Source organism: Triturus cristatus, chromosome 7, assembly GCF_964204655.1.
Source record: "Triturus cristatus chromosome 7, aTriCri1.1, whole genome shotgun sequence".
In the NCBI taxonomy this organism is placed as follows: domain Eukaryota; kingdom Metazoa; phylum Chordata; class Amphibia; order Caudata; family Salamandridae; genus Triturus; species Triturus cristatus.
Genome location: NC_140590.1, coordinates 1,631,435,529 through 1,631,451,968, shown reverse-complemented (window position 1 = coordinate 1,631,451,968; position 16,440 = coordinate 1,631,435,529). Strand labels below are relative to the sequence as shown.

Sequence of the window (16,440 nt, the reverse complement as noted above, 5' to 3'; positions counted from 1 at the left end):
ATAGGGGGAGGTTTGTGGCGGGGAGGTGGGAAGGAAGAACTTTGGTTTTAGTTTCGGTCTATGTCCCTCCTGCCCTGCAGGCCTCCACGTTTACAGATCTGGGTAGGGCCTTGTTGGACCTCCCGGAGGGTATGCTAGTGGTGGGGGGTGACTTCAATGCTGTCGGCTCTGGGCTGCAGGATAGGTAGCCGCCCAGAGACACCGGGGGGGCTCAGAAGTGGCTTCCAGACTTTCTAGACACACTCGGCCTGGTAGACTGCTGGAGGCTCCGGCACCCCACACAGAGCCAATACACCTTCCACTCCGGGGCGCATGGTAGCCTCTCTAGGATTGATTACCTGCTCACTCTGGCTGCTCACGCCTCATTGGTATCTGAGGCCAGGCATATGGCGCGGGGCATATCGGATCATTCGCCAGTGTGGGTCCGGCTGGACGTCGGCCGCGAGGGAGGGGGCAGGGTTGCTCCTATTAACCCCTGGTACTTTCGTGACCCCAAGATGCGCAGTGCGCTGTTGAAGACAGTTGATAACTTTTTTAAGGACAACCAGGGGTCCGTGGACTCGGCCGTGTCGTTGTGGGAAGCATTTAAGACCGTGCTTAGAGGAGAGGCCCTCTCCTTGGTAGTGGCAGCCAAGCGGCGGAGAGATGGCGAGGGTATGCAGGTTGAGGAGGAGATCGCGGCTTTAGAGGGGGCGCTAGAAGGGGAGGTTACAGAGGCCTCACTGCATGAACTGAGCTTGAAGCAAGCCGAATATAAGGACCTGGTGACGAATGCCGCCAAGACCCTCAGTAGGGAACAGCAGGGCCGCTTGTATGATGTTGGTGACAAGGCCGGGAAGCTCCTAGCTTGGCTGGACAAAAAAGAACGGGTTAATAGAGTGGTGCCGGAGCTGACGAGAGAGGGGGGAGAGGTGGTTGTAGATCCTGAGAGGATAGTACAGTGTTTTTCGGATTATTTCCGTATGGTTTATGCCTCAGTTTCGGATAGGCCGACCGAGGATTCGCTTGACCTCCTGCGTGATATCGCTTTGCCCTGCCTTTCTGACGTAGATAGAGATGATCTCGATGGAGATATAACGGTTGATGAGGTGGCGGGTGCTATCCGCGCGCTGAACTCGGGCAAGGCCTCGGGCCCTAATGGCTTGCCGATTGACCTGTACAAGCTGTTTCCGGATAGGGTTGCCCCTCACTTGCGCGCCATGTTTGTGGAGGCGCGGGGGAGTGGGACCCTCCCGTTGGATCAGCGACTGGCGACGATTGTTGTGATACACAAGGATGGTAAACCCCGAGATAAGTGTGCCTCCTATCGGCCTATATCACTCCTTAATGCTGAGCCGCGGATTCTGGCTAAAATTCTGGCGGGCTGCTTGGTCAGGGTGCTTGGAGACTTGATCCACCCGGATCAATCCGGTTTTATTCCGCACCGTAACACTGCGTTAAACCTTCGGCGCCTTCATGGTGTGATTGCCAGGGCGAGCACGCTGCGAGAACCAGCTATTGTGGCGTCTCTTGATGCCACGATGGCCTTTGATACGGTGGAATGGGCATATTTGTGGGCTGTGCTTGCCAAGTTCGGCTTTGGCCCTGGTTTTGTGAGCTGGGTGAGGTTGCTATATGAGGGTCCCCTTGCGAGTGTTGTGGTAAATGGGCGGGCGTCGACTCCGTTTCAGCTTGGGAGGGGCACTCGGCAGGGTTGCCCCCTGTCGCCTTTGTTGTTCGCCCTCGAGCCGCTGGCGGCGTGGATACGCTGGCACCCGGATATACGTGGACTTAGATGGTCGCCCGAGCACGAGGGCCGCATTTCGCTATATGCCGATGACATCCTGTTATATCTTGCCTCGCCCAAGAACTCGCTTATAGTGGTCTGTGACGTTCTGACGTCTTTTGGTAGGAACTCGGGTCTCGTCATCAATTGGAGTAAATCGTATCTATATGTTCTGAGTGGCGATGTTCCACCTGTCCCGCGAACTTGCTCGATCCAGATCGCTCAGCAGGGCTTCGTGTACCTGGGGATTTTTATCTCCACGGATTCCACTTTGCGATATGAGAGGAACCTGCTCCCCCCCTGGCGCGTTTGCGGCGGGATGTTGAGGGCTGGCGGAGGCTGCCGCTCTCCCTCGTCGGGCGAGCCGCCTTGTTCAAAATGATGTCTCTTCCCCGGTTCCTCTACGCCTTGCAGAATACTCTCGATTGGGTACCGGCCAGTTACTTTCGGGAGGTCGAAAGCCTCCAACGATCGTTGTTGTGGGATGGGCGGCCGCGAATAGCGCTTGCTAAGTTGACGCTTCCATGGTACGACGGGGGTATTGCGCTTCCAGACATTCGACGCTATTATTGGGCCACCCAGTTGAGCGCGATTAATCATGGTTTCTATGGCCCGGCCCTCAGCCCCGGTTACGCCATGGACAGATGGTTGCTGCGCGGCGGTAATTATCATAGAGCGTTGTACTCGCGGTCCCTGGACTCGTCCCTCACGGGGCCCACTGGGGTGGCGGTGCGTGTGTGGAAGTTGGCGACTGACTCGCTGGGCTGGAAGGATAGGCTCACCCTTGCTACCCCGTTGTTTGAATCTGAAAAATTGGGTAGGCTTTGGCATACGAAAGGTTTTGATAAATGGGACTTGATCGGTATTTCCAGGGTTGGAGATGTGCTGATTAAGGGGAGGGTGAAGTCCTTTGAAGAGTTGCAGAAGGAGTATGAGTTGGGGACATCCGAGTTCTTTCGCTACGTTCAGGTGCGTCATGCCCTGCGGTCAGTCCTCGTAGAAGGTGAGAAGGTGCCTGAGTCCTCTCCTTTGGAGGACCGGATCCTCGATGGCCATATGCCAGAGAGCACGATCTCTCTCATCTATAAGAAATTGATAAATGTTCGGGCGGATACGCTGTTGGGGCTGCGGGACCAGTGGACTAGGGACGGACTTGAGCTGGATGACGAGGATTGGCAGTCTGCTGTTTCCTCTCCTAAGGAGGTCGCGATCCCATCACGTCTGAGGCTGGTGCAGCTCAAAATACTCCATAGAATTTATGTGACGGGGCCAAGGCTGGTTCATATGGGATTCTCTGAGGACGGCTTATGTAGGAGGGGCTGTGGTATGGTGGGTACTTTCCTGCATATCATTTGGGAATGTGGTGTCATCATGGAATTTTGGAGGAGAGTCCATGCAGTGATGGGGGAGGTGACGGGCATTGCTATGCAGCCGGAGGCGCGGTGTTGTCTCCTGAATGTTTGGGGGCCCACTGATCACGATGAGGCACAGACCCAGTGGGTGACTCTGGGTAACATGGTGGCTAAGAGAGACATCGCGCGCCTGTGGGGCTCCGTGGGGCCCCCCACATTGACTGCGTGGAAGGAAAATATGGACTGGAGTATGCTCAGGGAAAAGACAGTATATTGCGCTAGAGGGCGCCCTCGGAAGTGGAATGCCATCTGGGGGCGGTGGAACCAATACAGAGGGGGCATATGTCTTGCCCCTGATCTGGATCCCCCCGAGGAACAGCTTTCTTCTTAATATTCTTTCCAGCTCTGTATATAGATTTGATTGTTAGTTGACTGCTTGGGCCTCTGCTTTTCCCCCCTTTTCCTCTTATCATAGTACTGTGACTGTTAGACGAAGGGGGTCCGGTCTCCCCTGAGGGGCAATCACCATTGGTATTCAGTGTTTTCGCCTTGCTGGGGTTTGTTGTGTGTTTGTGTTTATTTAAAAATGAAACCTTTTCGCTGCTCCTTTACTGCACTGTGGACGCTTCTTTGTTCTGCTCTCCTAAAGCTGCCGAACCTCCGGGTTGTCGGCTGAATAGCTGTGTCCATGTTTTTGAAGAATAAAGGTTTTTAAAAAAGAAAAAAAAAAAAAAAAATCACATGTATAACTTAAATACAGTTTCTCAACTGCTTACAGGTGGTACACTAGTGCTGGATCTAGGACCCAACACTGACCTAGAAAAAGTAACCATAACCCCACTTACCTGCTAAGTGAAAATCCTTCCATAGGATAACATTGGTAATTTGAACAGAAAAAGTTTCGTAGTGTCAACTTTTAAAACAGCAAAACATTGCTTAAAAATCACAACAGTAACTAAAACGAATTTACTCACTTGTTTCCAAGACCTGTCCCAGGACTGAATCTAGGATCCAGTCCTGGAGTTAGAAAAGTAATCCTGAAAGTAATCAATTGCATACAACTTAAAATTCCCATTGAGCTCAATGTACTATTGTGTTTGAAATTGTGTTGCCTATTGCAACAACCTGCAACTATTACCTACAAAAGTCAATTGCATATTGCAAAAGTATTTAACTAAATCATCTCATTCTGAGAAAGTATATTTTAGATACCTATTGTTGGTTCTAAAATAAAACAACCATATATTTTTTATATAAACCATTGGCCTAGAGTTCAGTTATTGAGTGTGTGAGACCATTTGCTGACTGAGTGTGTACAACAAATGCTTTACACTGTCCTCCGATACTGCCTTACTGCTCGACCAAGCTACCACTTTAGAGAGTAAGGTTATATCTAACTTTAACCTCTGCCAAACCTCTGGGGACAGTGGACTCTGTACACACTGTACCTATTTGGGAACAGTGTATACAGAGCCACTTTCTCACAGGCCCAGATTTTGCGTTGGGATTGCGCCACTTTTTTGGCACAACTCAAACGCCAAATCTCATAATGCGCTTAAATGTACTCATGATATACCTGTTAAACATGTGTGAGGTCATAATATCGGATGTCACTTCTTCTGATGTCACTTGCAGTTAGGTCACTTCCTGTGATGTCACCTGCAATGTCAAGTGTCGTGACATCATGCGCAGTGATGGCACGTGTCATGATTTCACTTGCATACTGCCTACCCTGGTTAGTCCCCCCACTTCTTTTTTTTTTTAGGACTTGTGCCCTGTCTATGTGGATTGGAATGCTCAGCATCCCACACACACAAAAGTGTTACCTAAGTCTTTGGTGTGACAGGATTTCTTTCCTCAGACACAAACAGATCTTATTGCAAAACTGTTTTTCCGACTACGTTTTCATCTTCACTCACACCACACATACTCAATACACACTCAATCTTATTATCATGTTACAAATGTGTACACTGCTCAAAACTGGAAAATGCTGAAAACTGATAAACATTCTTAATTCACGTTGTAAAAAAAGATGATCTAATAAGCAGAAGACAACAAGCATCATGATGTAAAATTTAAAAAATGCTTTCTCAGTTATGTTTTGAAGTGTTCAGCACAGATAGGGATGGTATTTTAAAATCTTCAAAGTTGTGGTAATTTAAAATCTCCAAAGACCTTGGAAGTATTTCAGCACAAAGGACATTACATTCAGCATAAAAATGCATGCTAACCTACAGTCTTAAAAATGATTCTCTGTAAATTAAGAGGAGTCATTGTAATTAAATATAAGGTAGTAGGTGAAATCATCAATTTAATCTAATCTGTTCTTTAGGTTATAAATTAAAAATTAACAGTATTCCTAAAAGAAATTGGAGAACCAAACACAAAAAAATCATTTTCATAGATTAAAAAAGACATTATCCAAAAAAGTATTTGATTAATTTTGAATGTTCTGAAATGGAAATACAATAAGCATAACATTGAGATTAAACAGGAAAGATTTTCAGATGTCTCTTGGTAACTTGAACTACGGAAGAATGTTGAGGTCTAAGACCTGGCTCAGTATCTTGGACTGCAAATAATACCCAAATGCTGTAGTTTACAGCTCTTTTTGGAACTTGTTTGGAGACAGATACATTTTCTTTTGAAGAATGATGTTCATTTTTCTCCACAGAATATTATGATGGATAGCATATAAACGTACTGGTATGTTTTACCAAAAAATGTAAAATTACTGACTTATTTGTTGCAGCAATAAAATCTCCTCTAACAGACAGGATGACTCAAAAATTTCTTAAGAAGCTTGATGGAATTAAATGAACTTTAACCATAAATTGAATATGTTGAGTAATTATTCTTTAAAAATTACAATGTATGTTCCCATTGACAAATTATCTATCTACTTGTTCTACTTACAATGGAAATTGTAATACTTACGATGAAGAAGTGGCCAAACCTCCATGATAATAATGTTTATCTAAAATATTTATTTACAATTATGTTTGGTTTATAATAGACACTGTGCTGTTGCCATTTACATACACACAGTTTACCCTTTAAAAACATTATTGATATGCAAGACTTTTTTTCTTTCTTCCTCTCTTCTGTTTACATTTGTGGCTATATGTTTAAAATCGGACCCCAGTATCTGCAAAGGCCACATAATTTCGACAAAAAACACTGGCTGGCATCCCTTCAAGTACCTGGCTAGCTCTATTTTGTGGTTCTATTCACATTTCAGCACGTCAAGTGTGAGCTTCACCTTATCAGAACCCAGTGTTTAAAAGCACTACCCTTCCTTAACCAGGAGCACTCAATCAGATAAGAACATATGCTTTTGGACACAACTGTAATATATTACTGCAGTGTTTGCAGGTTTAAGGCATTTCCTCACAGTTTTGATATTTCTGCTCCGCTTATGCATTAATGGGGAGAAAACGAATTAAGCAAAAACCTGAAGCAGGGGGAAAATGAAAGTGCTCACAAGCTGCCCTTCACATGAATATAAATAAAACTGGTGCTTGAGCAAGGGGGTAGGGAGCTTTGAAACTGGCCCAAACGGCTTGTCATGCTCACATGAAACCTGACCTGTGTACTCTGAACCTCTGAGAGTGTTTGTTTGTTATTGGGAAGAGGCATTTGCTGTGCTGCAAAGAATCATGTGGCTCTGGCCAGTGACCAGGGTGACCTCTGTAATGGGCAAAGCCAACCATCATGGGCCTGCTGGATTCAGAAAGTTAAAGCTGGTTTTAGACTCATCCAATGTGTGGGAATCCAGACAAAGTCTCACGAGAGACCTGGACAGATATTACCCCTCAAGTAATTTTCATACGTCGCAAGTTGTCATTTGTACTTCATTCATTTTTTGGATTTCAAATCATTTTGAAATATTTAAAGTTTACTATACACTTTTGTAAAGCATCACTTTGTTTGATGACAACTAGTACTACTACTAATATTTATTAAACATGCAATAAAAAAACATTTTGAACACAAAAAGTATACTTACTTGGCAACGGCCAGCAAAACATGGGGATCATGCTCGCATTTCTTCAAAGCATCCACGCTCTTTGTTTTTCTCTGTGGCCGTGCCTCCAGAAAAACAGCTTCAGACCACAAGATCCCTGTGTGAAATAGAATGAAACCGGTTTTAACACACCACTTATAAGCATAACCCACCCTGGAGGCACAGCTGCGGACGGCAGCAGAATCCCATGCGCTGCATCACCGGCTCTGCACAAAAGGTCAAAGGTTGCTGTGAGAAAGTCCGTCTATGACATGGTTAGCCCCCCACATTTTGCCTGGACATTTATGTGGTTTTGATTGTAGTGCATAGGGTCCCTGCCAATCAGGTTCCCTGTGCCAGTGCTTCTTCCCTATAAACTATTCCAAAATTGGTCCTTCAGGCCCCCTATAAGTAGTTGAGTCGTGTGTCTCACTTATTGACTATTGTGTGTATTTTCAAATTTCTTGCACTCCTCTGTGATAAGCCTAAGGCTGCTCAACCACACTACTCCTTAGCAGAGCACCTTGGAATTGCCATAGCAAGCCCCTGCCTACTCATAAGGAACCCCTGGACTCTTTACACAATATATATCATTTAATAATACATATAAAGAGCCAGCTTCCTAAAGCATTACTATGAAATCTGCCCTGGGGTGGCCAACGAGGCTGGCTGTTGTGTTGTCAGGCGCTTTATATTTTTTATCCAGTCTTGTTATCACTGTGTCTCCATTAATGTCAATCTCTCTTTCCAGAGATGGTCTATCATCGGTATTGTCTTGACCGATTACCTGGCGAGCTCTCATATACTGAAAGCTGGATGTCTCCCTCCTTGTCTCTGAAAGTCAAATATTTTGGATGCATTCGCAACAAGGACATGAAACCTGGTGAAGTCATCAGGTGAAGAGTCTATCGAAGGAGGTTTGGCCAAGATCCACTATTGGGATGATGTTGCTATCCCACTCTTCATCTCATAGTAAAGAAGAATCTGAAAGTTTTCCTTCCGCAATATCAGAGTATTGGTCATCATCTGATGTGTCTACTAGAATAGGTCATGGTAAGTAAGTAAGTATATAGCTTACAGAGCGCACAAATGCAGAGGCATCTTGGCACTGGGAGTGGCAAGGAAACAAGTGAAAAATCAGGTGAAGGCTTCATTCCTGTGAGGGGAATAGCCAGGTCTTAAGCATTTCCCTAAACAGGAGTATAGAAGGTTGGATCCTAATGATGACCGGTAATGCATTCCTGAGCTTAGATGCTCGATAGGAAAGTATCCCACCACCCCATGTAGCCATTTATATTCTGGAGACATGGACTAGAACTTTTTTGGCAGATTTAAGATCACGCCGTGGGGAGTCCCAATGGAAAGGTTTCTGTAGGTCTAATGACCCCCAACATATAAGGCTTTATGCACATGGCATAGCGCCTTGAATTCAATGCATTGCTTGACCGGAAGCCAGTGCAACTCCTTAATGCTGGTGGCAATGTCGCATTATTTAGGAATATTGAGCAGCGTTCATGCTGCAGCATTTTGGAGGGATTTAAGTTTTGACAGTTGGCGTATGTTTATGCCCAAGAAAAGTGCATTACAGTAGTCAATTCGTGAGAGAATTAGTGCAACTACAATGGATTTTCTGAGGTCTAGGGGAATACAAGGAAAAATTATACGCAAGATTTTTAGTAGGAAAAAGCAATAAGATGTCAACTGTTTGATCTGTCCTGCAAAGTTTAGTTGGTCATCAAACAGGAAATGTAAGTTCCTGACTTTTACTGTGAGGGTCGGGCAGTACCCTGCTTCTGCTGGCCACCAGGGTTCATTCCATAGCAGTAGCCCATTCCTAAACTTCATGACCTCCGTTTTGCCTGTATTTAATTTGAGATAATTCTGATGCATCCACCCCATAATGTGCTTCAGACAGCTGTAAAATCTCCCGGCTGTGGTTTCCTCACTAGAAGAAATAGAGATGACAATCTGAGTATCGTCAGCATACGATACCAGTAAGAAACGGTGAGCCCTAGTCAGCTTGGCCAGAGGTGTAACAAAGATGTTAAATAAGGTAGGCGACAGTGCTGAACCTTGGGGAACTTCGCAGGGGAGGGAGAACCTCTCAGATTTAAAATTGGCCCAACACATCCTCTGTTCCCTTGCAGAAAGGAACGAGGTAAGAAAGGTTAGGACAGCCTCTTTTGATTCCTATTGCCCTCAGCCGCTGCGGTAATGCCAGGTGTTTAACAGCATCAAACACGGCTGATAGGTCAAGTAGGATCAAAATGGCTTTTCTCCCCCGTCCAGCAGTCTGTGTATTTACTCTGTAGCCATGATTAGAACTGACTTGGTGGAGTGCCGTTGATGGTAGATGATCAGGTGGGGTGGATTCTGGGGAAGTAGCTTTAAAGGCACAGGTAGTGCTTTATCAACTTGATCTCTGGCCTAAGCCCAGGAGTTTCTTGTTATGGTTGGTGTGTAGGCGGAGAGGGTGGCTCTGTAGGTAAAAACGTGTAATACTTCAGCGTCATGTAACAGAGGTTCTTAACAAGGTAAACCAGACCTTGCATCATGACCTGTTCATAATATTTCCCATAGCCTGCCTCGTAAGGATCGTAATTCCAATCATATCAAGCACGATCTTCTACCCAGTCTTCCTCACGAAACACAGGGTGCTCAGTTGATACACCGGATGTTGACTCTTTCGATTATAGTGCAGTGAACAGACACACCCCTCTTAGGTTTCCTCATATTTTATAGTTATTTTGTCCAGACTATATGCTATACCATAGAGGTCATAAAGTTACAATTCTTCCTCTGCTTCCAAGAGATTGTCAGGTGACTTCCATGGAGTTTTCCTAAAAGTTTACTCTAGCAAAACTGCAGAATATTGCTGGTCTTATCTTGGTTTGGGATCCCTTGTCAACATGGTGATCGATAAGACTTCCATCAATGGGAGTACCATTGAAATGTCCATCACCACCAGAACTATTTTCGATGATGAGCTGGAAGTCTCTCATGTTGTCGTTTACAGAGGCTGACGATGGTGAGAAGTACCTATGCTTCTTTATCAGTGATGAGTCGAGTGTAGTGCTATTGATGATGGGATCAACTTTACTTTCATTACCTGAAGAGATACAGGTTGTGGCATCTAAGGTGAAGGTTTTTTCTTTTTTTCCACCCTCAGAGAAAGAGGAAGCATGTCTCGCAGATTTTTTTTCTTATTCTTTTGGATATTTTCCTCTGAGTCTTATATGAGCAGAGTTGAAGGTGCCTTTTTTCTTTGGAGTTTGAGGTCTCCAAGGGTTACTTATGTGCTTTCTTTTTCTGAGTAAGGGAGGTGCTTGACACAGATTTATCACTAAAAGAGGGGTTTTAGCAGTCTTAGATTTTGGTGCAACTTCATAAGTCTTCCCTCACAGTTTTGGCTGAAAAGATCCTCCAGATTTTACAGATCTTTGGCTTGTAATCCAGATGAAGGCAATGAATGCCTTTCTAGAGCTGAATATTAATAAAGACTATCACCTTGTCACATGTCCTGAAGAGACTCCATTTGTAAGATTTTACCATGCCGGAATTACTTAAAGGCCTAATCCAGAGGAAGTGGTGGAAGACCTCAATACACACAACCCAAGGCTAAATTACAGATTTTTTAAGTGAAATTTAGACTAATCTGTCTGAAGAGAGAATAAAGCTCTGGGACTTCGTTTCCATATGACATGGTAGAAATATGAACAGAGAGGTCCTCTGGATTAGGCGAGGCTAACGACATTCTTACCTCATTGGCTGAAGAGTGCATCTTTTCAATGATGTCAGTTTGCTAGTAAGACCCCAGTGTTAAGGCATTTCATGTATGTTGTGCTCTGTATTGTTGGTGTAATGATAAACATGGGCCTCCCACCTTGATGACAGGGAATGATTTAAGAATATGAATCTATAAAAGACCCAGTCCTGGATGGTACAGGTGAAGTTGTAAATTGTATTGTATTGTTTTGTAATTGCATTCATATAGCACTTACTACTCCGGACGAGGCGTCGAAGCGCTTTTTCGGCAAGTAGCACACTACTCTTATTGAAGTCGTTAAAGAATATGGAGTGGAGAAGAGGAGCAAGGTCACTGTGAATTCACTCGTGATCGGTTGAAATACAGTTATTTTGTTTTCGGAGATGGGACTACGATGTCAGGAGTGGTGATGGAAAAAGTGAGTGAGACAGTGAATCTGAAAAAGATCTAGACATCTGTCACAACAGCGGTTGGAATTGAGTGAATTTGGTTAAGTAGTGTGAGTCAGCATATATATTTTTTTGTTGGTGAAAGAAAAATGTCATTGAGGACATTGATTGGAGTACTTTGAGATTTGGATTGAAATACTGCAAAAACTAAGCATTTTGACTGTATGCCAAATTAGGGCAAGAACACTTATGCAAGGGGGAGGGAGGGAGGGATTCGGAGAAAGGGCAGTACAACACATACACACATCTTCCCAAATTTAGCACTGCTAAGGCAGTTAATTTTGGCACCTTCAACAAACTGGGAAGATGCCCCACATGAGGAAGATGATAAACGAAAAAGGTAGAAGACTGAGGTTGCCATTACACTTATCTGGAGCAAAACATGCTTGTCTAACACTTGAATGGCACCTGAAGATCCATAACAGTTCCAGAAGCCTGTTGTGAAATACCTGCAGGCCATTGACAAATGCAGCCTAGAAAATACTCCAAGCATAACTAAGCAGTTTGTCAAATTATATTTACATGTTCTTAGCTGAGATCACGTTTTCAATGAGCTAGTCGTGCCTTTTAAGTCTGCTAAAGGTGCAAAAAGACAAATAAAAGGTGTTTATTATATTCCCAATTTATCAGTGTTCCTTAATGAATGCAGTAGGGGCAAATGTCAAGAAGCAAATGAGAGAGGAGGATAAACAGTGAGAGGCTCCTACAGGAGAAGGGAGAGAACAAAAGACTAGAAAAACATGATTCAGGTTGGAGTGAATGAAGATAAGAAAAACATATCATTCACAACGTAAATGCATCTCACTTTGGAAAAAATGAAAATTCACATTTTCTAACACAAAGCCTTTCCTTATGTGCTTATTTTCCAACTATGAATTTCTAAGCTAGGTGTAAGAAAGTGTACAAGCAGATACTGACCTGCATTAGGACACTCCTGAAGGGCTTTGGCCATCAGCGTATTAGCAATGTTCTTCAAGCCAGCCCTATACTCCAGTCGCACGGACTCCAGCCTGTGAACAGATGGAAGAAGTCAGTACCACTCCATCAGCAGAGCTCCAATACCCCTTATCAATAACGGAAATTGGCATGTCGTCGCACTTTCAGCAACATTTTTCACCTACATCTTTCAAATGATTGATTCTACTTTTGAGAGGGTGCCTCAGCAGTTTTCTTCTGCTTTTCCAAACAAACTAAAACACCACAAATAATTAAATGTACCATGTCGTGGAGCTGGGGATAGTAGTATACCTTCAGCAGGTTAGTTCTTCATCACCCAAGCACATCAATACAACCTATATGGCAAATGTGGGGAGCTGAGAGCATTCACTTATCCCATTACTTTTTACTAGCCTTCCCACACACCACACCAACATGGCCAATGTAGCAAGCCAAGAGAATATCCTGCACGGGGAACAGGAGGGCATGCCTACAGCCTCCAAGTGCTGCACACAACAAAGACTTTCCAGAAGACATGCTCTCACTGACCACTGCTTCTAAACAGAGGAAAAGAAATTGGTTACTTACCTTCAGCTTCCCTTCTCCAACGCTGATATCCTTCAAAGATCCACACGCTTTCATCATTCTACACCGAGAAGCTGGAAGTGTTTATTTAGCAGCACAGTCACTTTAATCTAAACTGTCCAAAGTTCAGCCAATTAGGTGAATAAGCTCTGCACTCCACTAGGCCACCAAATCTGAGACTTCATAGCTTAACAGTAAATGGATAAAGATTAGAGGGCGAGCTTCATGTAGGAGAGTGGGCCGTAAGTGAATCATTGGAAGATACCAATGCCGGAGAAGGAGTACGTTACTTACCCTGTAAGAATCTATTTGTAGTGTGTAGGGCTGCAGATTCGCATGCTATGCATACTCCTACCATCTAGTGTTGGGCCCAGACTCTGCAAGTTGTTTTTTCTCGAGGAAGTTTTATGATCGCCGTTGTTTCTCCTTCCCCTTGAAGTATTGCACATGTTCAGTGGCTCCTTTGTTAGATAAGGTTTTTTTCCCCTTGCCATAAATGGAGTGAGGATACTGGCTGCTAAGTTTGTGTTTGCTGTTGAACATGCTGTATTTGTGTGTATTCTTCTCACCATCTAATACCTGCCGGGGAGGCAGGAGGGTGCATGTGAATCTGCTACAAATAGATTCTTACATGGTAAGTAACATACTCCATTTGTAGCATGTGTTGGCTGCAGATACACATGCTATGCATCGATTGTAAAGCAGTACCCTACTCACGGTGGCTTTAGATATGAGATGGCGCGCTGGTTTTAAATAATGTTTGAAAGACTGTACAACAAGAGCTTATTGTCTTGCTTGAACATCCACACAATAATTTTGTGTAAATGTATGTGGGTTCACCTATGTTGCTGCTTTTCAAATGTCACTGAGAGGGATATTTCCTAAAAAGGCCATGGTTGCTCCTTTTTTCCTAGTTGAATGGCACAGTAGTTAATGTTCGTTTTGCTTTAGCATAACAAATTTGGATACATTTGACAAATATTGCTATTCCTGATTTTTAAAAAGCCTTTCCTTTATGTGGATTTGAAAAGTAAACAAATAGTTGTTGTGTTTGCCTGAAGGGTTTTGTAAGTTTTAAGTAATACAGATGTGCCCATTTAACATCAAGTGTATGTAAAGCAAGCTCCGCAATTGTCTCTGGTTTGGAAAGAAAACCGGTTTCTCTAAAGTTTGATTTGAATGGAAAGGAGATATAACCTTAGGAAAGAACTTTCATGAGTCAGGCTGGATCCGGAAGATTTTTCTTAGCAGTACCCATTCGTGCCGGTAGGTGGCGTGACATCATATGGCGTTGAGTTTGTCGTCGTGATGTCCGCGTCGTCTATATAGGCACCACCTCAGCGCGCTGACGTCAGTACTTTTCACGACTTTCCACACCACAAGCGCGGAGCCATGAAGTTGACTGACAGTAGTGTTTAAACAACTAGGGCCCTGAAGGGGAACAGCCCTGACATGAAAAACTGATTCGCGGTGCGGAGAGGATGGGTAAGTTGGTAAGGAATCTACAGCTAGATCATGTCTCTACCAGATAAGGCATTACCGAAGGTAACTAGTCCATCCGATAGAGACAACTAATCGCAGATTCTTTACCTGTCAACAGATACCCAAGCAATACCATCCTTGGAGGAGGGACTGCTGAAAAGTTTAAACCAGAAAATCCCAAGAACTGGGACACCACGCTGGACAGCCGTGTTGGCTGCCTTAGATCTGGTGGAATGAGCTCGGAGGCCTTCAGGAGGCTGTTTCTTTTCCAGAGCGTAACAGATTTTAATACAGAGGGGAACCCATAGTGAGATAGTCCTCTTCTGTATAGGACGTCCCTTCTTTGCTCCAACGTACCCCACAAAGAGTTGGTCGTCCACCTGGAACTCTTAAGTGCAGTCAAGGTAGAATGATAACACTCTTTTTGGGTCCACACAGTAGAGATGTTCCTCCTCCTTAGAAGGATGCGGAGGAGCATAGATGGTGGGCAAGGGGACAGATTGCCCAAGGTGGAAAGGTGTCACAACTTTAGGCAAAAAAGACACCCAAGTGCGGAGCACTACTTCGTATCGAAAGACGATCAGGTAAGGAGGCTGATAGGAAAGTGCCTGCAGATCGCTCACCCTCCTTGCAGGAGGTTATTGCTCAAAAGGCTGTCTTAATGGTTAGCAGCCGGAGGGGACAATTTTGCAGCGGCTCGAATGGTGCACACATCAAGTAAGTGAAGACCAAATTAAGGTTGCACTGGGGGATGATGAAAGGTGAAGGAGGAAACAAATGTGTAAGCTCCTTTAGAAAACTATGTACAATAGCAGACTTGAATAGTGACGGTTGGTCTGGCAAGACAAAGACTTGGATCCCCGGAGTGGTGCTCGGACCTTCCTCTCGACCGAGACCAGAAACGAGATCTCCAAGGAGATCTCCGAGGTGCCCGACGCCATGGCTGTAAGTAGCTTTAAGGACCACTCCCTCAAAGCTTTCGGCACAATGGCCCAGCAGTCAGAGCACAACTTCGGGTCATGGTAGCGCTCTAGTCACCAAAGGCACAAAAGGTGGGGGGGTTCGTTACCGACCTGGCTCTGTGACAGGAGCCAAGCGGTTTAAACCCAGAGGTCTTCTTGGGCATCCTACACACCGAAAAAGATTCAACAAGAAGTCGAAAAAAGTCTGTCACAAAATTACAGGGGGCAGATCTCTTCGACGGATCTGCGCTGACTGGAGTGGAAAGAAAAGAACTGACATCAGTGTGCTGAGGTGGCGCCTATATAGACGACGGGAACTTCACGACTAACTCGACGTCCCGCAGAGTCAACAGACACCACCTACCGGCGCTCCTGGGTAGTGCTAAGAAAAATCTTCTGGATCCAGCCTGATACCTGGAAGTTTACAGGTAAGATGTCTCCCACTCGTGAACTTGTTGCTGTGTGGAATGAGTTCCCCCTTGTTTCAGAATCTAATACATTGAAGTCATATTGTCTGTTGGTGGAAGGACATTTTTCCCTGTAATGCTTATTAAGACTGCTTTGAGAGCCATATAGATAGCTAGAAGCTCCAGCATGTTGATGTGCACTGTTTGTTGTTGTGAGGTCCAGTGCCCCTTAACCACAATGTCCTTCATATAAGCAAACTACCCTATGAATGATATATTGGTTATGATTGTTACTTGCGGGATTGGTTTCTTGAAGGTTCTTCCCTTCAGTATGTTAGAAGTGTTCCACAATTGTAGCGCCTGATGGACCTTGGGTGAAACCAATACTAGATCTCCCATGTTCGTCCCCCGCTTGTCACCAATGCGATGCTAAACACTCTTGGAGAGGTCTCAGGAAGGGACTCAAGACCTGGCTCTTCGACTGATACCCGTAGTACAGCACCTGATAAGCCGCGCTATACAAGTACCTTATTGATTGATTATGTGTAGTTGTGCATGTGGCACTAATCGCTATGCATGATGCCATCATCCCTAGAAGGGACTGGTTTGACTGGTAGGTGACGATGTGGTTAAAAAAGACCAAGCTGGATCTGGAGATTGAGAACCCTTTGTGGATTGGGTTAAGCTGTTCCCGATACTGAATTGAGTATCACTCCTTGGTATGGTT

The 16,440-nt window shown here is 44.7% G+C and overlaps 1 protein-coding gene across 1 annotated transcript in view; it reads right to left on the bottom strand.

The window, feature by feature from the left end:
- Positions 1-16,440, bottom strand: part of PRPF6 (pre-mRNA processing factor 6) — a 349,710-nt gene that overhangs the window by 28,273 nt on the left and 304,997 nt on the right. Inside the window, exons 18-19 of the mRNA XM_085619664.1 lie at positions 12,260-12,351; positions 7,130-7,244 (exon numbers count right to left, since the gene is read on the bottom strand). Of these exons, the coding sequence (XP_085475790.1) occupies positions 7,130-7,244; positions 12,260-12,351 (207 nt within the window). The remainder of the gene's footprint in view (positions 1-7,129; positions 7,245-12,259; positions 12,352-16,440) is intronic.